Source organism: Chiloscyllium plagiosum, chromosome 33 (genome assembly GCF_004010195.1).
Source record: "Chiloscyllium plagiosum isolate BGI_BamShark_2017 chromosome 33, ASM401019v2, whole genome shotgun sequence".
Classification (NCBI taxonomy): Eukaryota; Metazoa; Chordata; class Chondrichthyes; order Orectolobiformes; family Hemiscylliidae; genus Chiloscyllium; species Chiloscyllium plagiosum.
The window spans coordinates 7,940,566-7,966,463 of record NC_057742.1 but is presented as its reverse complement, the minus strand read 5'-3'; the positions used below and the strand labels follow the sequence as shown (position 1 = coordinate 7,966,463).

Below are 25,898 nucleotides of genomic sequence, written 5' to 3'. Positions count from 1 at the left end.
ATTAATCTGCAACATTTCAGATTAGTCATCCATTTGAAAAGGAAATCACTTTGATCTTAATTCCCCTGCACAGATTAGTCAACACACAGTTAAGGATGTACTTGAAGTTAGAGCAATAAATGCTATCAACAGGGAAATGAATGGTCAGTAATTCAGTCCATTTAACTAAAGTGGATTTCTTTCATTTTAGTTCAGGGACTTGTGAACTATTTGTTCATCACTTAAGCTCATAATCACAATGCTCTTTGGAGAATTCCTGTTTGCAGGAAAGCGTTCCCTTAAGTTGGGAAACATGAGGATTCCTACATGAATGAAATTTAAGGAATGCTATGGTGTATGTGACAGCCAGAAGGGTTATGTGGCTATTGCAATAAATTTCAGAACTCCCAATACCTACTTAAGTGCTGCGAGTGCTCAATTGTTCAAGTGTATGCAAAGTTGAGATGTTAACTAGTCATATGGAAGTGCAGAGGTGATCCAGAAATCTACACAAAAGTGGATCAAACATCTACATTGAAATTGCTTGGCTGCCATGCTTCATTTACTTGCTAATGCAAATTAGCACAGTTACTCCCCTTCCGATTTTGCCCAAGAGGGAAACTAGTTCAGCCCTGGGATAGACATCTTTCTATGTCCAATGCAGCAAGCAGCTGATTGGATATCCAATCTCAATTTACCAATACTAAAATGCCTTAAAGCATCTCCCCTGCAAGTTGCAAAACAGAAGCAGCCATGTCACCTTACTGGTCAGTTATTTAGTCTCCACTTAGACTGGTATGAAGTAGTGGGAACTATTTATAATTGTAGTTGGTGATTCAATGCTGTCCAGCTCCTACAGCTACCATAATTAAAGCAGTATTTAAAACACAAAGCTACAGTTGTCCCATCACCTCCAGGCAAGCAGACCCACTTACCTTCATTGCAAAGGCCTTTTGGCAGTCTGGAAAGTAACATTTGTATTCCAATAACTTGAAGTGATCTTTTCGGATGTGATGTTCCAAGTTAAAGCCAGTTCTGAAATTCAGGTCACAGTTGTCCATTGGGCACGTCCACCCAGAGTTCTGAGCCCTATGGATCAGTTTGTGTCTACGTAGGGCACGAATGTGTTTGAATTTCTTTTCACAATTAGCACAACAGTGTTCAACTGAACCTGTGGGCAGAGTGTAGGAAATAAACACCAATACAGGTTTCTATAGCTAGTTCAGACTCCTAAAGCATTATTCAAAGTAGTAATTGAACGGGTCAGGAAACATCCCTACAACTCAGTAGCATCAGTCTTTGATATGATTAGATGAATATTACAAAATGCTTTATTAATAGGAGTGCAAGGGCAAAAGAAGTTTTTAAAAGATACTTTAGATTGCAACTGGAATATTGTGCACACTACATTATGGAAGAGACATTAATACATTAAACTGCAGAGGCAATTGACAGATTGGTTCCAGGAATGAGAAGCTTCCTTTTGAGGATAGATGGAAGTAGAAACTTCAGTCATGAGAAGACAGGACATTTGATAAATGTTTTCAGGCTCCTAAGTGGGGGAGACAGAATGGATAGGGAGAGGTTGGGCATAGACAGTGATAACATCTAAAGGCTGATGGGAGATAAGTTTTCATGGCCAGTGATTAAGGTCAGAATTCATTACCTGGAAGGAGAGGCAGGTTCAGGTGATTTTTTGAATAGAAAATGGCGATCTGGGAAGAAATAAAAACTGCAGGTTGGCACAAGGCAACAGAACTGGTGCCAGCACAATGGGCTGAATAGCCACCTGTGCTGCACCAATCCTGGTAATTTCACAAATCCCTGACCCCATTCAAAATTTTCTTGAATGTGGCAGAGGATCTGTTTCTAGAGTATCCCTGAACTCCAGACCTTTGTTTCTGGATGCACCTATGCAGTCAAGGAATGTCATGGGTAGGGGGATAAAATAGGCCAGCCAAGTAGCCTGGCACTGTTTCTCAATTTGCCCAGAATATTAAACACCTTCAGGAACCAGTTCCCAAAAATTTGCTCAACTGGGTAGCTGAGTTATCTCCACTCCCCCAGAACATCCTGATCCATTTACACTCCAAGTAAAATCAAAACAGGAATTAGTTATAATCAAGCAATTTTTTTAAAAAACCTATTCTTTCAGGCTGATGTTGTAGCAAGCCAGGCATGTTAAATTATTTGGTAGGTTATGGTAATACTCAAAAAGCTCACATTTTTGCATAGATCATTTGGCTTGTCCAAATGACCCTATTCAGGGCACTGGTTCAAAGCTTCAATTATAGCAGAATTGCATTTTTTATTTCTACAGTTGTCTTCAAGTATATTCTTAAGCATGGATGATCTTTATAGGCAGCAAATTTAAACTGCACTTGAAGGCCTATGCTAAGTTTAAGTTTATTTCTCCCATGCCCTAAATCAAGAGAAGTAATTGCAAAGAATAAAAGATCAATAGTCACCTGAAATAATTCCATGCCATTCAGACAATGCAATGGAACTTGGACCTTTGTGGCTCAGACTAATTTAAAGAGAGTCAATAGTGTTAGAGGATATGGAGCTATCGGATTTGGTATCGATGACAAATTGACTGCACCCCAGAATTCAGAAATTTGGACCACTTGTCAATTTCAGCAGCTGTGCTGCTATAATTGGTTTACCCCACTGTGCTACAAGACTTGGGCAGAAAGCATTTTTCAAGCCAACACTATTTTCTCACAGGAGGGTGGCCTCACATTTAATTGCATGTGGAGCAAAACTGAATGTCATGGTTTATACAAGCCAGAGGAGATGATGTGAACTTCACTATAAAGGAAATTAATCCAAGTTGGCATGTTGCAGATAGCTTCAAGGATACTTTGCAATACTGCCCAAGTGTCTATGGACCAGAGAGCTATGAAACTAATTGGTTTGTGGTAACATTTTTACAATTCAAACATTGTTGTTTTCAGTAAAGTGATGGAGTTACTCTAACAAGCAGCAATTAGATATTTGTGATGAACACCACATTAAAATCAAAGACTGACAGGTATTGTGCACAATAGTCAGGTTATGCAAGCCAACTTTAATCTCAATTCATCTAGATGTTGGAGGACAAACACCTGGTCAAAGCATCAACTGACTCTGCCTCATTAGTATGAAGATTTTACATGATTTGTTGAGCAGTCACTGGACCTCTTACTTGGATGAATTTTCCGATGTTTCTGTAGTTGTGTCCATGTGGTAGCAACAAGCTGACATTCTTCAAAACCACAAGGATATCCTGGGATGGGAGAGGCAGGGAGGAGAAAGAACAGGAATTTCTATTAGAGCAATAGAATATGCATAAAGGCTTGGATTACATGCAAAGTTTTTTTTGCAAAATTTGTGTTATGTGAACCACCCCTCAAGGGAACAAAATGCTAACATTCAGGGTATCAGTTGTTTCTCAAGTGGGCAGCAACATTCAAATCAGGTTGCAAGGTTTAGGTCCAACTCTTTAACAGAATGACAACATGAACCTTTGATTAAAAAAGGTCATGTGTTGACACTATGAAAAGCAAAAACAAAAAGCAGACTGAGATAACAGCCAGGATTCAGAAAAGGCAACTAGCAGCATAAAAAAAAACTGTGGCTAGTTACATGGAAACCAAAACAGGCTATAGATGCAAAGTAACCAGAGAGTTATAAATAATAAAGGTGAAAGACAAGTTAAATTTATCTCTTTACCATTGTGTTTTCTTTCGTGCACTTTGCGTTCATTTGGTGTCTTGAACTTCATTTTGCACCCCTCCTTCTGGCACCTAGTTCAGGAAACAAGTGGACAAATGTTGTTATCTTAGCTTGTTTAGTGGATGATAACAGGCAAGATCAGTGGTACATAATCACATCATTTAATCAAAGCCTCTTTCTGGCCACTGCTTCAATTTTGATAAGGATGGAATAAAAGGTGTCCACTTTTGACAAGTGGACTATATGGATGGATGTCTGAACTGAAAACATGAGTCAGGTATAACATTAACTCTTTTGCTTCAATGTTTCCATTCCAAGGCTGCAGACATCAGTGTCTAACCATTTCATGGTAAATCATCTGACCCACAAAATTCAGATCTCCAATCACGTTTGTAATGTGGTCTTAAGCAATAGCACTCACCTTTCAAAAGTGAAAACATAGTATTAATGCCAAAGCACAAGTATAACCAGCAACTCAAACAGCTCTTCAACACTTTTTGGACCTGGTAGCTTGTGCTAGCTGCCTCTGCAGCATTTCCAAGTGCCATTACTAGCCTGACTGCAGCTCAAATCTAGTGCCCTTTCCAAGGATTATAAATCAGCGAAGTCAAGTGCACAACATTCAACAACCACACCCAAAGTTTCTGCAACATTTAAGGTTTACTGTTCTGTCTTGTTATGACAAGATGTGCAAGAGCACCCAAGCAGATTTCAATTCAAGTTGACTTCAGAACTATTTTATCACTCACTCAAAAGCAGGCTCTTTGACGTGCTCATAACAGTGGGTCTTCAAGTCACGATTTTTCTTGAATGTTTTCCCACAAGCTTCAGAAGAACACTTCAAGGAGAAAAAAAGTTACTTCAGTCCATTGCTTCTCTGCCCTGAGGGCATAGTCCATAAGTAAATAAGTTAATTCATCCCAGGGACTTTTTTTTTTGAATGGACAGGAAGTTGCATCCAATATTCTTAATGCAACTGTCCTCTAATCCAGACCTAGTGTTCTGGAAGAATTCCAGAATTCACACTGGGCAACTTGCTCTTGCAAACTAATGTTGTCCAACACTTACTGCAAGATATGCAAATAAGCACAAAAGGAGAGTTTAGAAATCTATGATTTTGTTGTTAAAAGGTCTCTACACTGGAGAAAGGAACCAATAGCTCACAGAACAATGATGGAAGACACTAGTCAGTACAGATCCAGCCAGTGGCTTTCTATCTTCAGGAAGATATTTCCATCTAGAGTTTCTCTGGTCTAATGCTGTTTCAGTCTCTTGACCATAAGGTTCTATCCCATATACCTAAAAAAGGTTAAGGTAGGGAAGGATAATCTCTACTGTGCAATAAGTGGCACCAAAGATGAGTCCACTGCCAGATTTAACATTAACATTCAATCCTGTCAAATAGTTAATGCATTACTGGTTAGGCATTATCAGCTGGACAAAGTAATTGATTTGATGGGTTACAGGTGTTTTTAGGCAAAGATATTAAGGTTCAAATGAAGGCAGATATCCCAGTGCTCAAGCAGAGCATATGTGTAGTTTGTTATCCAAATCTTTCTTCCTCCACTCACCCATCCCAAAATTTTAACTATCAATCCCAAGTTAACCTCCCATTAAAAACTGGAATTATTCACAAGTGCAGTGTTCAGAAAAAGCAAACCCCCATTTCAAATAATCCACATTTTGATTGAAGGACATTGCTGCACATGCATTAAGCTCAAATCAAAAATTCTCAATGCTATAATTACATGGTAAATGCATATTAAGTAAAGCCACCCACTTGATATACTACATCATTCCTCAACTTGCCTTGAAGTATTCTTTGTTTCCATGCTGATAGATCATGTGTTTCTTCAAACGATTATTATTAACAAATGCTTCTGTGCAACCATCAGCTATACATCTGTAAAAAGCATTTTACATGTGATTTAAATACCTGAAGGGGCTAGTTTATGTTTCATTGAATTGAGCCATAAGCAATGTTCCAAAAGTGCATTAGGAGATCTCAATCCTGGCAATGTTCATCCCTCACAACATTCAGATCACCACCAAAGCAGCTTGTGGGACCTTACTCTGGGTAAGATACCTGATGCTTTGAATTTACAAAAAGCAGCAAAAGTGGGATGGTAAGCTGGTAGAGAGATGTGGGGTGGGGTGGTTTCAAAGATAGGAACTGTGTTGATAGGATGATGGAGGTGCCGGTCGTGGACTGGGATGGATAAAGTTAAACATCACAACACCAGGCTGAGTACCATCAAATAAACCTGTTGGACAAGCATTCAGAACACTGCTCCTTTGTCACAAACCAGTTACCTGATGGAGCAGCACTCCAAGCTTGTACTTTAAATAAAACAGTTGGACTATAAAACAGTGTTGTGACTTTTAACAATCCCAGAGGAATCAGTTGTCCATGTTATAGTTATTTAGGATAAAAAGTAATAAGAGTTTATTAATAAAAGCCCTCACCTTCAATCTCTACTATAGTGTTTTAGAATTACAAAGTTAAGAGCCACAACGCCAGATTATAGTCCAACTGCTTTATTTGGAAACACTAACTTTCAGAGTGCTGTTCCTTCAGGTAACTGAAGGAGCAAGATCTTAAGACAATTTATGGCAAGAGGTTAGTATCATCCATTAGTTTTGTTAATCAATCAGAAAACTTGAACTCAAAAGAAACTCTTAAATGGGATAGAGTGTCCTCAGAGATAGTTACCCTCACACTTAGTGAACTAAAAAGTTCACACTAGGTCCCCAACTAGTATTTACCGGAATTTCTTCTGTCCCAAGTGTTGACACACATGTCTTTGTAGGTGAGATTTGCGAGTAAAAGTCTTTTGACATTCTCCCTGATCACACTTGTAAGGCTTCTAACAAAAAAAAACTTTCAGAGATTAGAAAATGAATCAAGTGTTTACTTGAAAAGACTTTTGCATTCAGTAGACCCCTTACCTGCCCTGTATGTACACTAAGGTGCTCCTCCAACTTCCACCTTCTGGTAAACGTAGCCAAACAACCTGGATAATCACAGGGAATTTGTTTCAATAACTCACCTGCGACTTCCATTCTCCTCAACCTGAAAAGAAAGCCACAATTAAATGTTATTTATGCATTTGAGGAGCCTGGGATAAGAAACACAGCTGCCTCTCAACACCACTCCAATAATTAGACAAAACAACGATCCACTATTTAAATTGTCTCGTAGATAATACTCAACCTTATAATAGGTAACTGATCCTTTTCAGGAGCTCTGAAGTGGAGGTTAATTTGTCCAAATTAAAGTGAGTGATCAGCAGCTGCCTCAGATATTCTTAAAACACCTTCCTCAAATAAGATTTGGAGGCTAGTTTCATTCCTGTTGTTTGGGGAATTATGCTGATTCACAAACTGAACATTCCGGCATTATTTAGGAAATAAACAGAGAATGCTAGAGAAATTCAATAAATCTGGTAGCATCTTCTGGTGAGAGAAAAAACAGAGTTAATGTTTTCAGTGTGGTATGACTCTTCAGATGTGAATAAGAAGCTTCAGTGAATGAGTTGCATGGTTCTTTCAAGATATTTTCTTCTTCGCAAAGTCCCAAAGAATCTTTGAACAGAACCTCGTACAGGAGTCAACGTTGTGATCTATCTGATAATGTCAAATTTGTGTCAAAATTGCCATTCTCCCATAATGCATTTAAATGGTAAATTTTATCAAACTGTTCTGCTCCCAAAGAGCAATGAACTTTTGGAGAGCTATTGCAGTGTCTAAACTATGCATCTGCAAAAACTAGAAAGTCACTGGTAAGGCCAATTCTTCTTTCAAAATCTGGAAACATTTTGCAATTTTGCCACATTGACTTTACTAAACCCAAATGTTTATTCAATGATCTCAGATTACTTACGGCCAATATTTTACCCAGAACCTTATTCTATGCTCTATTGGCCTTTTTTGTCAATTCACAGGCTGTAGGAATTGTTGTCAAGGCCGATGTTTGTTTCCCATTCCTAATTGCTCTTGTAAAAGGTTAATGAGCCATTTTCTTGAATGTAACTTGATAGTTTGCTAGGCCATTTTGTAGGGCAAAGTTAAAAATCACATGACACCAGGTTATAGTCCAACAGGCTTATTTGAAAACACAAGCTTTTGGAGCAGTGTTCCTTTGTCAGGTAGCTAGTGACAAAGGAGCAGTGCTCTGAAAGCTTGTAGTTTCAAATAAACCTGTTGAACTATAACGTGGTGTCATATGATTTTTAACTTTGTCCACACCAGTCTAACATTGGCACCCCCCACATCATTTCATTGGACAGTTAAGTTTCAATCACAAGTAAGGATAGCAGATTTTCTCGCCTAAAGGACACCAGTAAATAGATAAGTTGTACAACAATCTGACAGTTACATTGTCACTATGGCTGATGCAAGCTTTTTCTTTTAATCCACCTTAATTTAATTAACTGAAATTCCCAGGTGCAGCATAACTCAAGTAGATGTCTCCCCATCAATTGGCCAAGCCTCTGGATTACTCGACAGTGTTTTTAACTGACTCTTTTACTTTTTGCATTTTTTTGAGAAACTTCTTGTGGGCGGCACGGTGGCATAGTGGTTAGCACTGCTGCCTCACAGCGCCTGAGACCCGGGTTCAATTCCCGCCTCAGGCGACTGACTGTGTGGAGTTTGCACGTTCTCCCCGTGTCTGCGTGGGTTTCCTCCGGGTGCTCCGGTTTCCTCCCACAGTCCAAAGATGTGCAGGGTCAGGTGAATTGGCCATACTAAATTGCCCGTAGTGTTAGGTAAGGGGTAAATGTAGGGGTATGGGTGGGTTTCGCTTCGGCGGGTCGGTGTGGACTTGTTGGGCCGAAGGGCCTGTTTCCACACTGTAATCTAATCTAATCTTCTTCGTACGAGTTATATGATGTGGTAATTCAATAGGGCAAGACTAACTGACTACTTATATCTTGTTGCAAACAGCTGTGATGACTTGAACAGATGCCCACATATCCTGTAAGATGTAGTCACAGGGCAATCAAACATCATATCAGAATAATGAGTTTTTTTTTAACCACGTAAGCGAGATCATGGATATTTTATTATAATATAATATTCCAAAGTACTTTCGAACCACTGAAGTGAATCAGCACTCCCTTGTGGGTGATTTATGAGCCAATTTACAATAAAGCAGATGGAATGCATAAATCTGACACACTTTGCAGTGGTTGCCAACATTGACATGAATACCACCATTACGCCGCCATCATATATGTGGCAGGTAATCATGTGACTCGGCCAATGTTGTCTATCTCATACTCAATTATGACCTGATTATCATGGTAAGTGACAAGTATTATCACAGTTGAAAGTCACGTGATACCAAGTTATAGTCCAACAGGTTTATTTGAAAATAAATGGTCGAGTAGCTAGTGGTGAAAGAGCAGTGCTCTAAGAGCTTATATTCTCAAATAAACTGGTTGGACTATAACCTAGTGATTTTAGTGATTTTCAACTTTGTCGAGCCCAGTCCAACACAGGCACCTCCACATCACAAATATTATCAGGACAGAGATCCCCTAAATCTCCAATGTCTTGCTTGCACTTTTGTAGTTGAGACTTCTTGTTTTTATTGATCTGAAGCATAAATTTACATCAAATCAAAATAATTGGTTTGTGTTGCTAGGTGCTTTTGACGTTTTGTTTTTATTTATTGACAAACCAAAGTGGAACACTTAAGATACAGAAAATTTATTTTTGTACTTCATGAATAATTCGGTCCATCATAGACTTGGAACAAAATGAATGACGAAACTATCAGTCTAAGCATTTTGTACAGTTCTAACTATTATGTTGTGCTTCTTAAGTTGTGGTGGCATTGCCCAACCTGTTATTACACACCATGCCCACACATAGGCTGATATCTGTCTCACAAGACAGGCAGACAGACAGACAGACAGACGGTTGCTAGATCTTTCTCAAGGTACAAAGAATTCAGATGATGGACAAATTCAAAATGTTGCTGATGTTAATTGTTCCATATTTTGATTATTACATATTCATTCATTTCATTGCATCGCATCAAAGAAACCATGAACATTATACAGCAAAGGCTTTTAGTTTATTTAAAACGTAAACACTTAAATTGTTATTAAGTACATTAACAAGTCATTTGATGCCATCGTGATGTGGACAATGACATGTAATTTTCCAACTTTTTCATTCCAAAAGACTTTTTTGAAAGGACACTGCTGTGTTTAGCACTGATGTAAATAAACTTCATGTTTGTGAAATTATAAGATGTATAATATTTAATTCAAGAACATTGTAGACAGTAACTGAACACACCCAAGTAGCTATATTTTTCTCTCTTTTCTCACACAGTTTTCTCTTCCACTTTCCTGGATTACGCAAAGACTTCTTAAAGTTGCTGTGCTGCCTATTTGATAGTAAATTGGAGATAGGTCGAAAGGTACTTCAATCATATGTGAGTAAGATCCTGCCAAAATCTTTTGAGACAAAACCTATTCCCTCTCTGTGTGTGCGTGCAGAACTCTTACCTTGAAATATAGAGGAGCTTCAAACTTCACATTCCATCCAGAACAAGATCACTGACTACAAACCTCTGTAATATATTAACTGCTAATTTACACTTGCACTGAAATCTTTATCAATATTCCTTGCACCTTCAGTCATAGCATTGAAGTCTGAGGGTGCCTCTTCAAACTGAATTAGAGAGGACAGCAATGACTTGTCATTAAGTTTGGCACCACTAAGCAATGTTTGTTTCATTAACACAGATCCCTTTAGGTTTTGAGTCCAGGATATGTCACAGAGAGTGTTTCAGGGTGCTGATGAAAATTATACTTCTTGTTGCGTTAACTTCATTTACATAACAGTAATTTGTGATGAGGCCTCTTTTACTCAGTTGAGTGTTTTGCCATAGACCTAGGTTATAAATTTGAACAACATCTCTTGGGCAAGTGTTGACCAAAGAGCTTTGACCGTTTTATTTCACAATGTGAATTTTTTCACAATTATCAAAGGAACTTCACAAAATCATAGGTCAACAAGCCAGACATTCCATTTAGGAGCCACGCTCAAAGCATCGTTGTACTAGTTATCAGAAAAGACTGCTCAGTAAACAGGGGAGCAATGTCATCTGCTGGATGCTCTTGGAATATATTCTTGTAAGACGTTAGTGAGCATTGTGGAAACATCAATGGCTTTGGCCTAAAGTAGTTTTGTTTAAACCTACACTTCTTACTCTTTTTAAATATGCTCCCTTTGAAACCGCTATGTAATACATAGAATTGTAGAATCCCCACAGTGTGGAAACAGGCCCTACGGCCCAACAAGTCGACACCATCCCTCTGAAGAGTCACCCATCCAGACCCATTCCCCTACCCTATTACTTTACATTTACCCCTGATTAATGCACTTAACCTACACGTCCCTGAACACTATGGGCAAGTTAGCATGGTCAATTCACCTAACCTACGCATCTTTGGACTGTGGGAGGAAACCGGAGTAACTGGAGGAAACCCACGCAGACATGGGGAGCATGTGCAAACTCCACACAGTCACCCAAGGTTGGAATCAAACCCAGTGCCTGATGCTGTGAGGCAGCAATGCTTACCACTGAGCCACTGTGACGTCTAATTTATCAAACAAAAAAACCAAGCCCTCAGCACTTCTTATGCATGGAATGTTTCTCAAACCTTCAATTCTTCAGGCAATTATTTCAAATATGCCATCTTGTCAGTGGAATGTGACAAGAAAAAACAGTCTACCATGGTTCATCTTGAAGCAAGCCTTGTATTCTGGAAAATAAGATTTTCCATTAATTTTCACAGTTTTATGTTTCTCTATCACTGCAACTTCTCCATATTAGTAATATACTTGTTAACTGCACTGTATTTCCCATTATCTTTCATTTATTCTTGTAATGGGAATGTTGTTTCCCTTCTTGGGAAAGTCCAGGACCAGAGGGCATAATTTCAGAATAGGAGGGTCACTCTTTTAAAACAGATGAGGAGGAATTTTTTCTCTCAGAGGATTGTAAGTATGTGGAATTCTTTACAGCAGACACCTTTTGTGGCTGGATCATTAATATATATGCGAGGCTGAGATAGACAGAGTTTTAATCAGTAAGGGAACCAAAGGTTATAGGGAAAATACAGGAAAATGGAGTTGAGGATTATCAGATTAGCCATGAACACATTGAATGGCAGGGTAGACTTAATGGGCTGAATGGCCTGCTTCTCTTTCTATGTCTTCTGATGTTGTGCCATGACTGCCTGTTGCCTGGAGCCTGCAATTCACTTCATAAATCTCTCTGCCTCTGTCCTTCCAACACTTCCTGTCAGACATTCCATGAAACGTACCCTGTGACCAAACTTATGATCATCCATCTGGATATTTCCTACAGTGGCTCTGTGCCAAAGAAGTGTCTTGAGATCTTTGACTGCATGACTGGTGCTATCTCAATGCAGGTCAGAGTTTATTATTTCAGAAGCATAGAAAGCAAAAAAAAAATTTACCTTGTATCATGGCGTCCCAATGTGTTGATGTTGCTCGCACTGACACATCAGAGTTTGAGACTGTTGGGTTGTGTGCTACACTTCTACACTGGCTAATAATATTCCTGTGAGCAGGTACTGCTAATTTGCTGTATTACATCAATAAAAATGTGGATATCAGCAAATCAAAGTACCATTCTCCTTTAAAATCTTGCACATAGTATCCTCTCAGAATGAGGGTGATGTTCGGTCAAGGCACGAAGCTCTGCATGGTACTTTTCAACCTGGAGATACACCTATCACACTGTTCCGGACAGCCAGGAAACCCCTTTGCCTGCTGTGGGTGTATCCAAAGGATTTATAGATTGAAATGAAGCTTTTTTTAACTTAAGTTATGACATGTCTTCCATGGCCACCATGTCCTGAGGTGGGACTTCAATTTGGAACTACTAGTCCAGAGATGGTCAAGTTGCCGTTCTATCACAAAACATGTTTCTCCTCAACTGCTCGGATGTTCCACACATGCCACTCAGCATGCGGACACATTAATATCTGGCTTTGGGAGCCATTGTTGTGTACCATGCACTAGCAGGAGAAATTAGAGGCCACAAAAACCTCTTAATTTAAAATATTATAATATAAGGTGTACCTCCTTTCTTATCTATTCCCAACAAATGTAATAACTTAGCCTATTGCAAAGAATCAGTAGCAATATATTTCATCAATTGAACTTAGCTGGCATTTTTTTTTAATCTGAAATCTCTTACTTATTCCCTGAGCTAACTTCTCTGGTTTGAGTCTATAAAGATGCTGTTTTATAGATAATGCATCCTCCATATCAACATCATGTACAGCCAAAAACATTTTTCCCAACCTACTTTCAAAAAGTGACTCATAAGTTTGAAATAAGTTTTGCAAATTCACTTTGATAATTTTCTGGAAGATTGAATATTATACCAGCAAACATTGTGAGTACCTGCCTATTATCCAACCTGATTTACAGGAGGGCCAACTTTTGAATTATTAAATTCTGATTCATTCAACAATTTGTTTGACTTTTATTTCACTCCCCATTGTAAACAAATTTTTCTCCTGTCTATCTTATACTGCCATAATATCTCTAAGATATTAATGTAGTGATACACAGCCATTAAGAGATGTTCTATTCTGTTTCTTTCAGAGAGGGGTGTTGTCACAGTGGTATGAAATATCTCCTTCAGACAGACAGCTGGTAAACAGCTTTGGGTTCTCCCTGAGTGTAACAAAAGAAAGATGAGTCAGTACGGTCAGGTTCACACAAACCCGAAAGGTATTTAGTTTTCTTTCAATGAGTTAAGTAGGTTTCTGTGGCTGAGGTATCTGCTGCTAGAGTAAAGTCTTAAACAGAGAGGCTTCCTCTGAAAAGTCAAAAGGAGAAAATTGTTTCTTTCTACTGGACTAGAGACAGACATTGTTTGAGAATAACAACTGTGTTGGTGAACTGCCTTTGTCGGGAGGTGTCTATGGGATGCTGCCTATACTGGAACTGTTGATGACTAGTGGTTCAATCATATATTATCTTGTTAAGTAATTTCAAAAGAATAAGGCTATGCCAATTATTCTTTTTGCTATATTTTAACTGTGTTGTAAGAATAAAGTGTGTTTTGATTAAAGTTTAGTGGTGGCCCATTGAATTATATCCGGAACACAGCACCTTACACTTGCCTTTTTTAAAAATAATAATTAAGGTCGAGGATGGCTCCATAATATATTTTGGGGAATCTGGTCTGATCCTTAACAACCATAAAGATACATTTGCTCAATTTCCCTCCTGTCTGCAGTACTCACTACATAATACACATTTCTCAGTTTCTTTTTGATTTGGTGAGATCCAGTGAATCTTACTTCCTCTGGTGAACCACTGAAAGTAGTAGAATGCTCACCTTGTCTCCAGTAACAACATTTCAGATGTTGGCTTTTTTATCTGCAGTAAATTTAATTGTTTGCACTTTTCAAATGTTTTTTGATTAACTCACATGTCTTGGTTAGTTTCTATCTGAAAGTTGAAAGATAGGCTGGGAGCACAGATTCTGAACCATCATAAATTTCTTTTAAAATAAATTTTAAGTGTTTCTTTCAGCTTAAAGACCTTCTCAGTTGAAAAAGATTCATCAGGAGCATCCCTAATGGCAAACCTTAACAAGGGAATTCTTTTATTCCAATCATAAGGATAATAATCTCAAATCGTGGTATTCAATGTTCAATGCCATCCATGCAATTCTGGTTGCTTTCCTGTTGGAAAAATGTTGTGAAACTTGAAAGGGTTCAGAAAAGATTTATAAGGATGTTGCCAAGGTTGGAGGATTTGAGCTATAGGGAGAGGCTGAATAGACTGGCACTGTTTTCCCTGGAGGATCAGAGGCTGAGGGGTGACCTTATAGAGGTTTACAAAATTATGAGGATCATGGATAGGGTAAATAGGCAAAGTCTTTTCCCTGGGATTGGGGAGTCCAGAACTCAAGGGCATAGGTTTAGGGTGCAAGGGGAAAGATATAAAAGAGACCTAAGGGACAACTTTTTTACACAGAGGGTGGTATGGGTATGGAGTGAGCTGCCAGAGGAAGTGGTGGAGGCTGGTACAGTTGCAACATTTAAGAGGCATTTAAATGGGTATATCAATAGGAAGGGTTTGGAGGGATATGGACCGGGTGCTGGCAGATGGGACTAGATTGGGTGGGATATCTGGTAAGCATGGATGGGTTGGACCGAAGGGTCTGTTTCCATGCTGTATATCTCTATGACTCTATGACCTCTTGGGACTTTGGGTGTTAAACTGAAGATGTAAGCAGTTTCACTCCAAAGTTATACATGATTACTTCGAACATTTGTGAATTAACATTTGAATCTTGGTTTGATTGTATTTATTTGGGTAAAATTTGTGTCAAAAATTTGGATTGATTTTTCCCAAAAGGCTTGGAAACTTGATGATATAATCATCATTAGTTTAAGGTCCTGATGACCTCAGTTTTAGGTAGCGGTCCTATACAATCTATTAAGACCGTGCTAAGCTGTTCTTCAAAGTCTAATATTGGATGTAAAGGTTGAATTGTGAGTTCAGTTTCTTCATTACCTAACATGTATGTCATGTCCAGAGAAATCTGACTGCATTCCTATGATATTCTGCCCAATAAAAATTATTTAGCATTTTAACTTGACTTTCTGATGCTTGCGGTTACTGTTATTAGAATTTTGTGAGCCAACGGATCAAGAACAAGAGGTCACAGTGTAGTGTTATGGACTAAGCCAGACCACTCAAAACATTCTTGAGCAGGCAACACAGACCACAACTTTGCAATTTGTTTCAGTAAGTGTACAGTGAAAATAACCCGGAGTAGGTTGGCGAGGTTGACTACCAAGTTTTAAAACAGACAGAAATGGGGCATTGTTGTCGATGAGAATACTGAGGAACAAATAAGTAGAATGGATGGCTTTGAGGTATGTAGAGAAGAGGTGTTGGAAATCCTGGAAAAGGTGAAAATAGATATATGTTCTATGTTCTAAATTTATTTACAAAATGACACAATGAAACACAAAGAACAGAATAAAGAACCCCTACAGAACTCAGTCTATCCAAACTAGACTTAATTTTGCTGTTCCAAATATACAGAACAGTCCCAATAAGCTAACCCCTTTTAAAAAAAGACAGTTAAAAAATGGAACAAATGCTTACAGGTTGAAGTTAGCAGGGCAGGAGAGAGAGAGAGAGAGAGAGAGAGAGAGAGAGTCTGTTCACCCAATCCACTGCTGAACTTCTAGCTAGTTCTGGACTGAAAGCTCAGCAGGAGAGCTGAACTCTCCCCTTTCATTATACAGGTCACTTTTAAAACATCTTCCTGACCTCTCCGCCCCACCCCCTCTCCGGCCTATCACCCTCACCTTAACCTCCTTCCACCTATCGTATTCCCAGCGCCCCTCCCCCAAGTCCCTCCTCCCTACCTTTTACCTTAGCCTGCTTGGCACACCCTCCTCATTCCTGAAGAAGGGCTTATGCCTGAAACATCGATTCTCCTATTCCTTTGATGCTGCCTGACCTGCTGCGCTTTTCCAGCAACACATTTTTAAGCACTTTTAAAACATGACCACTTTGGCCTGAAGTCTCATCTTATAAACAAAAAGGCCTCTCAATACCCTGTAATCTCTGTCCTAAACCAATCGGAGCTGGGAGCTTTTATTACCCCTCTGGAAAAAACCAAGGAGACAGGATCCTTGAGAAAAGGAACAACTTTCCGAAAAAAGGGACCAGCTTTGTGACAGTAGGCCATTTCAGTAATAGATGAGGAGAAATGTCTTTCCTTGGAGGCTGATAAATCTTTGGAATTCTCAACCACAAAAAGTGAATGACGATGAGGTGCTGAATGTTTAAGAAATAAAAAAATCTCTAGAGATGAAAGTCATTGAATTATCTAAGGGACCGAGTGATATTATGATAAAGGATCGCCCATGATCTTATTGAATGGCAGAATAGACTCAATGGGCTGAATGGCCTACTCCTGTTCCTGTTTTCCTTGTTTTGTGTTGTTTAAAGGAATGGGCTTGAAGAATAGTTAGTTCAGCTGACTGGACTTTACAGAACAACTTTAACCTGGTGACTAAGGGGCCCTCTTGTGGCACAGTGGTAGTGTCTTACGCCAGGACTGGGAGGCCCAGGTTCCAGTCCCACCTGCTCCAGAGATGTGTAATAACAACTCTGAACAGGTTGATTAAGAAAATAACCTCTAGTAATGTCTGAAGGCTGATTAAATGTATAACAATTAGTCACAACATGAAGAGCTCCTAAAGATTATCAGTTACGTTTTAAAAGGTTGACTATTATCCACCACACAATGTTAATAGTGGATCTTCTGTTTAATCCAATTATTGGAGTGGAGTCAAGAGGCAGCTGTGTTTCCCAGCCCTAGGCTGCTCAAGTGCATAAATAATACTTCATTGTGACCTCCATTTTAGTTTCAGAGGTAAAGGAGAATGGAGGTTTCAGGCAAGTTATTCAATTGAATTCCCTGTGATTTTCTGGGCTGTTTGGCCAATTCCCTAGAGTCTGGAAACTGGAGGAACAACTTAGTGTACTTTCTGAACAGGTAAGGTCTCTGCTGAATGGGAATGTCTTTTCAAGTTATCTAACCTCTGAAACCTTCTCTTTCTTTGAAGCCTTGTGAGTGTGATAAGGAGAATGTCAAAAGAGCCTTACACAAACATCTCACCTGCAAACGCATGAACGCCAAAACTTTGTAGAATCCCTACAGTATGGGAGCATGCCATTTGGCCCATTGGATCCACACTGACCCTCCCAAGAGCATCCCAACCATACCTACATGGCTGGCTTGGTACAGAGATGAAAGGGGTTTTGGGAGGCCTTTTTGTTTATACGTAAACATATGAGACTTTAGGTCGTAGCCTTCATGTTTTAGGAGTGACCTGTATAATGACAGGGGAATGATAAGCCCTGGAAGCTGAATTTTTGTTGTTAGTCAGTTCAGTTCAGCAGAGGAGCTGTGTAGAAACAGGCTGCTAGACTCTGCCTCCTTATGTCCTTCTAACTTCGACCTGTAAGCCTCTGTTTCAGTTTTAAGGGGTTTGTTTATTGGGACTGTTGTGTATTTTCGAAACAGCATAATTAAGTCTAGTTTGGATAGACTGAGTTTTGTGGGTATTCTATATTCTGTTCTGAGGGCAGCATGGTGGCTCGAGGGTGGCATGGTGTCTCAGTGGTTAGCACTGCTGCCTCACAACACCAGTGACCCAGGTTCAATTCCCGCCTCAGGCTACTGTCTGTGTGGAGTTTGCACATTTTCCTTGTGTCTACGTGGGTTTCCTCTGGGTTCTCTGGTTTCTTCCCACATTCCAAAAGATGTGCAGGCCAGGTGATTTGGCCATGGTAAATTGCCCGTAGTATTAGGTGCATTAGTCAGGGGGAAATGGGTCTGGGTGGGTTGCTCTTCGGAGGGTCAGTGTGGACTTGTTGCGCCAAACGGCCTGTTTCCACACTGTAGGTAATCTAATCATACTATAATTTTGTGAATACATTTTTGTCTGGTTTTAAAACCTGATAGTCAACCGAGCTAACTTACTCCGGGTAATTTTACACTTACCGAAACAAATAGCAAAGTTATGGTCTGGGCTGCCTGCTTCAGAATGTTTGAGTGGTCTGGCCTAGTCCATAACATTCTCCATGACTATAGTAAAGATCAAGAAGTTGTGAACACTATCACCGAAATGCTTTCCCACCAAGAGATTCATTTTGGAAGGTCAAATTTGAATGCAGATTACAAGTTTAAAGGCAGGACTCTAGGCGGAGTGGAGGAACAGAGGGATCTTGGGGTCCACATCTGTAGATCCCTCAAAGTTGCCACCCAAGTTGATAGGGTTGTTAAAAAAGCATATGATGGCTTTCATTAGCAGGAGGATTGAGTTTAACAGCAATGAGGTTATGCTGCAGCTCTATAGAGCCCTGGTTAGACCACACTTGGAATATTGTGTTCAGTTCTGGTCGGCTCATTATGTGGAAGCTTTAGAGAGGGTGCAGAGGAGATTTACCAGGATGCTGCCTGGACTTGAGGGCATATCTTTATGAAGAAAGATTAAGGGGGCTAAGGCTTTTCTAATTGGAACGAAGAAGGATGAGAGGTGACTTGATAGAGGTGTACAAAATGATGAGAGTCATATATAGAATGGATAGCCAGAGACGTTTTCCCAGGGTGGAAATGGCTATCACCAGGTGGCATAATTTTAAGGTGATTGGAGGAAGTTTTAGGGGAAATGTCAGAGGTAGGGTTTTTACACAGAGTGTGATGCGTGCATGGAATGCACTGCCAGCGGTGGTAGTAGAGTCAGATACATTAGGGACATTTTAAGCGACTCTTGGATATGCACATGGATGATAGTAAAATGTAAGGTATGTAGGTTAGTTTGATCTTAGAATAGGATAAAAGGTTGGCACAACATTGAGGGCCAAAGGGCCTCTACTGTGCTGTAATGTTCTACATTCTATGTTCTATTATAACACAAACAGATCATGGAGACTACAGCATGTATTGGCTCATTGAAATAATGTTCTAATGCAGCTTCGTTTGTGGGTGTTGGGATTATTGCTTCTTTAGTTCAGTATTTAGTCCATATGTGTTGTTTTCCTGTAGATGCTGGTTTGAAGGTCCTCATTGACTGTTTGCTCTACTGTAGCACAGAGGAACTACAAACAGCAGAGGAAAATCTGCGTATTCAAAAAGCTCTAGGATTTCACATAGAATATCGCATGCAAAATCTATTTTGTGGTTATATGACAAGGGGAGAGGATTCACTCTTCATTCTGAAATTCTGTAGCCTACAACGCGAACCATCTAAAAGTCCCAATATGTTAAGTAGGCACAGCTTTCACTCATTTATTTCACTTGTTTGGTTACTATCTGAAATGGGAGAGAATATGGAAAGGCTCCATTTCTGACGTGTGATCCTCTCTGCCAATTTTCTTCTCTGTAATCTACTTTAAATAAGACTTTCTATCTAAGCAACAAAGACAGAAGTTTACTCCTAAGTACTTTCAATAAGGCTACAGTTCTACTGAGGAAATCTGGAATGCAAGCAGAAGATCAGGACGATATTGGTCATTTGGAAATCCCCCTCTATACTGCACTAGCTCTGACACAGCTGAAGAGATTTTCAAAACGTTCATCTTTGACCTTGCATGATATTATCTGAACAAACAAAAACAGAAAATGCTGGAGAAACTCAGCATGACTGGCACCCATTTGGAGAGAGAACAGAGTTAACATTGAGTCCAGTGACCCTACTTCAGAACAGTATATTACTTGCCCCAATATCTCAATGCTATGCTTTGTTTATTAATGATTCAGTTAGCTTGTTTGGGATGTTAAAGTTAGTACCTGAATGCAAATTATTGTCACAGCACTAATACTGACTGGAACTTTGGGGTGGCATGGTGGCTCAGTGGTTAGCACTGCTGCCTCACAGCACCAGGGTCCCAGGTTTACTTCCTGCCTCAGGCAACTGTCTGTGTGGAGGCAAATTATTGTCACAGCACTAATACTGACTGGAACTTTGGGGTGGCACGGTGGCTCAGTGGTTAGCACTGCTGCCTCACAGCACCAGGGTCCCAGGTTTACTTCCTGCCTCAGGCAACTGTCTGTGTGGAGTCTGCACATTCTCCCTGTGTCTTCTTGGGTTTCCTCTGGGTGCTCTGGTTTCCTCCCACAGTCCAAAGATGTGTGGGTTAGGTGAATTGACCATGCTAAATTGCCTGTAGTGTTAGGTGGATTAGTCAGGGGTAAATATAAGGGGATGGGTTTCTCTTCAGAGGGTCGATTTGGGCTGAAGGGCCTGTTTCCACACTGTAGGTAATCTAACTCCTGTTTAGCCTGAACTGGCTCCAAGAGCTTTCCAGAATTTGGTCCTCCACTGCAAGTTTTAAATAGTTAGACATATGTAATTGCCTTTTTGCTGTGGAATCGGTGTGGAAGTATAAGCTGCCTGTCCTCAGCAAGTGCAACAGTACCAAGACCCATTGTTTAGTGCCATTAAGGAAGAACAAACACGCATCTGAAAAAAACATTATATTAATTTATTTGTAATTATCAGCCCCTCCCACAAGGATAGAGATTCTATTTTTACAAAGTTTTATTTAAAATTGTACATTTTGATTTATTCACATTTGGTACATTCTGTTCTCAGTGATTACAGCAGCATTTATATTTACCTTCATATACATACATGAAGGGTAATATGTACAGTATTGCATTTTGATGGGCATTCATTCGTGCATACATCTCTGTATACACAGTGTATAACCCCATATGCAAGATATGTGCAAATTCACACTTCATTGTCTCCGGGTCAAATCTCTGGAATTCCCTGACAGTGCTAATGGAAACACCATCACACACAGTGTGCAGTTATTCCAGATGGACAGTCTTCATTTTCTCAAAAGATAACTATGGCATAAGCATTAAATGCTGCCCTTGTTGGTAATGCTGTTGAGAACTGAAAATGTGTTGCTGGAACAGCGCAGCAGGTCAGGCAGCATCCAGGGAACAGGAGAATCGACGTTTCGGGCATAAGCCCTTCTTCAGGAATGATTCCTGAAGAAGGGCTTATGCCCGAAAATTCGATTCTCCTGTTCCCTGGATGCGGCCTGACCTGCTGTGCTGTTCCAGCAACACATTTTCAGCTCTGGTCACCAGCATCTGCAGACCTCACTTTCTCCTCAATGCTGTTGAGAATGAAAGTGAAACTAAAGAAACCATATAAAATGTCCATTTAGATGAATTTGAAAGGCCAGTAGTTTTCTAAAATTTTTGACATTAACAATTAGCATGTGTTATAATCCCCTCCCCACACCTTCTTAAAAAAACCATTAATAAAGGACAAGAACCACCAAAGCTTCAAAATTAACTTGAATCAAATCAAAATTAAAGTTGCCTTCCTGTGGGTGATGTCAATGTTAGTGATTGTCTTTTAAATACAGAGGCAGATTGGACAATATAACGGCCAGGATACCTTTCAACCTACAATGGCCCACCTGAGAGCTGGGCAGTGGCAGAAAATCTATCACCGGAGGCCATCCATTGATAGTGGCTGAGTGACCGGATCAGCTGCCAGGTAATCCATGGATACAGAATGCTCTGCAATCAGGGGATTGAGAGGACGGATCCCAACGTTTCTGTGCACCTTAAAGTAATGATCCCAGTCCATCCAGGACCCAGAATGATGCGGAACTAAAATCGTGGCTCCAAGCTGTTGGATTGGCCCAGTAAGAAACTCACTGCTGCCTCCCATCAGGCTGCTGAGTTAAAGTTGGCGTCATCCAAACTCTCCATGTGTAATAAACAGGGCCCTGCAAGTTAACAACATTTTCTTGACTCTCTGCAGCTCCAGGGCATGTCAATCACTTGGTTTCGTTTAACTTTCCATTTGTTTTCCTAAAAATGATCCCACACAGACACACATTCAAAATGCTTACAGCCACTGACATCCACACAAACTGCTGGCATGCATTTCCACACATGTACAGTTGGGCTTCTCAAAGTGCAGTCACAAGTTGTAAGGCAGCCATACCTCTGTGAATTTCTAAGTTATGAACAGTTGGACAGTTGTCCTCCCGCTCTCTGAGTTCCAACTGAGGGGTCATAGCAATCTTCGAGCCTTAGAACGGTGTTACAGAGGAAAAACATTTGACTTACGTCAAATTGCACTGACTTACAGTCCCAAATACACATACGCATAACCAGATATATTCAAACAGATAGGCACTTGAGTTAATACATTCTTAAAAACACATGTAGCCCCAGACATACACAAACAAACTTGAATCAATGTGTATAACTTTAAGAAAGCAATTTTCAGAATTGCAGGTAATGCAACAGCTGATTATAGATCAGATGTTACCCTAAAGTGCCTCATTTTATGAATGAAAGTTTCACTGCAGTCTGAAAATAATTGTACTTTAAACATCCTTAATGACTTTCCCTGTGTTAAACTACTCAAGCGTACATCATAGCTTTAAGTCTAACTGAATCTTCTCTCGGTGTCACTCTGAAAGTTCTCTCGAGGCAGTACACATGTTTATCTGAAAACCAATGAGGTTTTTCTTCACTGTGTAAATGTCAAGTTGAAATCGGGTGCAAATTATCATTCTCTAAATGACATAGGGTCAGTTTTCCCAAAGTCAGAACATATTTTTGTGCTAAAGGTTTTCAATTTCCTGGAGAGTCCTATTTAGGAATTGTGGAGACATGGTGTATGTAAGAAATGCCGGGAGTTGCAGAGTCAAAAAGAATTAATTATTGGACTCTCTTTGTCCCTCCCCAGGTTATCACAACAAAAGCAAGGGACAAAAAGCTTAAAAGTAATTTGTTACCCCTTGTTTAATCAGCTAAATCATTGAAAGTGCTCTACTCAAGTGGCACTGAACTAACCAGAACAAGAGATCTGCAGGAAAACCCATGGTGTAGGGACCCTTTATGTTGGGTTACTACCTGGGTAAATGCGGTTAAGGTGCCAATCAGTCACAATATAACTGAATGATGGAACAGGCCAAAGAGTCAGAGTCATACAGCAGACACAAGACCCTTCAGCCCATTGAGTCTGCACAGACCTACTTACCCTAAACGCACTTTACAGCACTTGGCCCTTAGATTGCCATAACATTCAAGGCACAGTGGCACAGTGGCTAGCACTGCTGCCTCACAGCGCCAGAGACCTGGGCTCAATTCCCACCTCAGGCAACTGTCTCTGTGGAGTTTGCACATTCTCCCCATGTCTGCGTGGGTTTTCTCCGGGTGCTCCGGTTTCCTCCCACAATCCAAAAATGTGCAGGTTGGGTGAATTGGCCATGCTAAATTGCCTGTAGTGTTAGGTGTAGGGGAATGGGTCTGGGTTACTCTTTGGCAGGTCGGTGTGGACTTGTTGGGCTGCAGAGCCTGTTTCCACACTGTAAGTAATCTAGTCTAATCTATGGGCTAAATGCAAGAAGTGGTGCAGATAGGTTAGCATCCTATGGGCTGAAGGGCCTCATCTCTGCTGTATGACTGACACAGCCTGTTTTATTCTTCGATTATATCGTGACTGAACAACACCTTTACCATGCTTGATACCCCAGCATTTTAAAAGTATTGCCAAACCAAAATAAAATAATTTTGAAGCTTTTCTTTTGATCCCTGTCCCAATTCCCCACCCACCCATTTGAAATACTTCAACTAGATATCTCGTTAATCTTCCAAACATAACAGAATATGAATCTATGCATCCCATCATCAATTAATGATAAATTCAGCTCATATTATTCCAATGAATCTACATTGTTTCCTGATAACGTCACAATATCATTGCAATCATTGACGATATTAGTCATGAATCTAGAGTGCAATCCTTTATCATTCCTTTGCTACTCTAGCAATGGCATTAACATAAAATGGATTTGAACCATTAGACAGAGGTCACAGAAGGACCTTAGTTTAGTTGGTAGCACACTTGCCTCTCAGTCATGGGTTTGTTGACTGAAGTCCCATCCAGAGGCTACAGCCTGAAATCTAGTGTGACGCTTGCACAGCACTATAGAGAGAGTGCTGCAGTGTTGGAGGTAGCAACTTCTCAATGAGAAATGTCCCTTTAAGTAGGCATAAGAGTTTCCATGGCTATTGTTTTCAGAAAAAGAGAGGTGCAAAAGGAACTTCTCATGTCCAACTCAATATTGATCCTGTAACCATCAGATCGTCTGTCCATTATCACTATTTGTGGGATCCTGCTGTGCTCAAATTAACAGTTGTGTTTCCTATATTATAACAGTTCCATTTCAAAAAATTATTCAGTGGCCAAAAGGTATTTTGGAATGTCCTGAGGTCGTGAAAAAATGCTATGTGGAAGTAAATTCTTGCTTTCTTGCAGCTTGCACTGGTCCAAACCAGTTCATTTGACATAATGCACAGCTTGAGAGTGGGACATTATGATCCCAAAGAAATCCATCGACAAATAAAAGAGAGAGGCAGGTACAGTGGTGGTGTGGCATTTTGTACAGTTACATGCTTAACATTGGAATTCAAAGCCAGCAACAGGTTTTGCAGCAAAAATTTGTTTCCTCCTGCCCGTGAAAACGGAAGGCTATAAATCATGTGTTTCATTTCAATGCCACTGCCCTTTGTGGACCCAGCAGGAGGATGGCACAGAAAGGATGCCGAGACAGAAAGGTTGTACAACTTTTGCTCACACGGCAGACTGCAATAAGTGGCGAAGGATCCACAGTTGGAGGGTAGGGAGATGGGGGTTTCAAGGGCCAGGGAGGGGGCTGGTGGCCAATAAGGAAAGCAGTAGCATTCCTACCCTCCTGACTGCATTAAAAAGAAAATGGCAGACTTACAATGGAGGTTTCTGTCTCCAGAGTAGCTGTACTCCTACTTCAACTGAGCACAAACACAAGACTGGTCCCCGGCTACAGACCCCAGCTAAATGTCACTCTTTTGGCCCAATGATTGTAGTAACATTCTGATGTGCTTCAGCTCAGAAGGTCCCAACCATTGCCTTTTGGTGGCTGTGCTGGAAATTCCCAAGCTTAAAAACTTGTAAGGGTTAAGTTCTGAATGGATGAGCAACCAACTCCTTTTGGAAAAACAACTATCCAGCTGCTGTGTTTTAAGAGCAGGCTGTGGGTGAGGGATGGGTGGTAGGGGGAATGCTAAAACAAAGGGTTAAAACACACACACACACACATGTTAAGCTGACTGTCTCGATGAACAGAGCTGAAAATGTGTTGCTGGAAAAGTGCAGCAGGTCAGGCAGCATCCAAGGAGCAGAAGAATCGACATTTCGGGCATGAGCCGAAACATCGATTCTCCTGCTCCTTGGATGCTGCCTGACCTGCTGCGCTTTTCCAGCAACACATTTTCAGCTCTGATCTTCAGCATCTACAGTCCTCACTTTCTCCTGTCTCGATGAACAGACAATAAAAGATGCAGAGACAGACAACAGTGCTGCTTGTCTGATTGTTATCCATGCTGCACCACGCTGCCTGGCCTGGACCAGAAATCCAAACTCAAGGGGAAAATCAAACTTAAAACTGAAATTTGATAAAAATGAATGCTTGTTTGTTTGTTTGTGTCAGAACATTCTCGAGAGATGAAAAATATTCCACGTTGACCGCATCTTCCAACAGAAATTAGCTTTTACTCCATTAAAGCA

At 40.2% G+C, this 25,898-nt stretch overlaps 1 protein-coding gene and 1 long non-coding RNA gene across 4 annotated transcripts in view; one reads left to right on the top strand and one right to left on the bottom strand.

Annotated features, from left to right (window-relative positions):
• Positions 1-25,898, bottom strand: part of LOC122539794 (P43 5S RNA-binding protein-like) — a 71,879-nt gene that overhangs the window by 4,930 nt on the left and 41,051 nt on the right. For all 3 annotated transcript variants that reach the window (XM_043674854.1, XM_043674857.1, XM_043674855.1), the window contains 7 exons: positions 6,646-6,769; positions 6,463-6,563; positions 5,506-5,599; positions 4,446-4,534; positions 3,694-3,767; positions 3,167-3,247; positions 915-1,150 (listed from right to left, as the gene is read on the bottom strand). In XM_043674854.1, coding sequence (XP_043530789.1) covers positions 915-1,150; positions 3,167-3,247; positions 3,694-3,767; positions 4,446-4,534; positions 5,506-5,599; positions 6,463-6,563; positions 6,646-6,769 — 799 coding nt within the window. The remainder of the gene's footprint in view (positions 1-914; positions 1,151-3,166; positions 3,248-3,693; positions 3,768-4,445; positions 4,535-5,505; positions 5,600-6,462; positions 6,564-6,645; positions 6,770-25,898) is intronic.
• LOC122539795 lies at positions 414-25,898 on the top strand. The gene is made up of 5 exons (XR_006309188.1): positions 414-426; positions 5,646-5,773; positions 10,045-10,147; positions 21,694-21,827; positions 25,822-25,898. It is a non-coding gene; the product is annotated as an uncharacterized LOC122539795 (long non-coding RNA).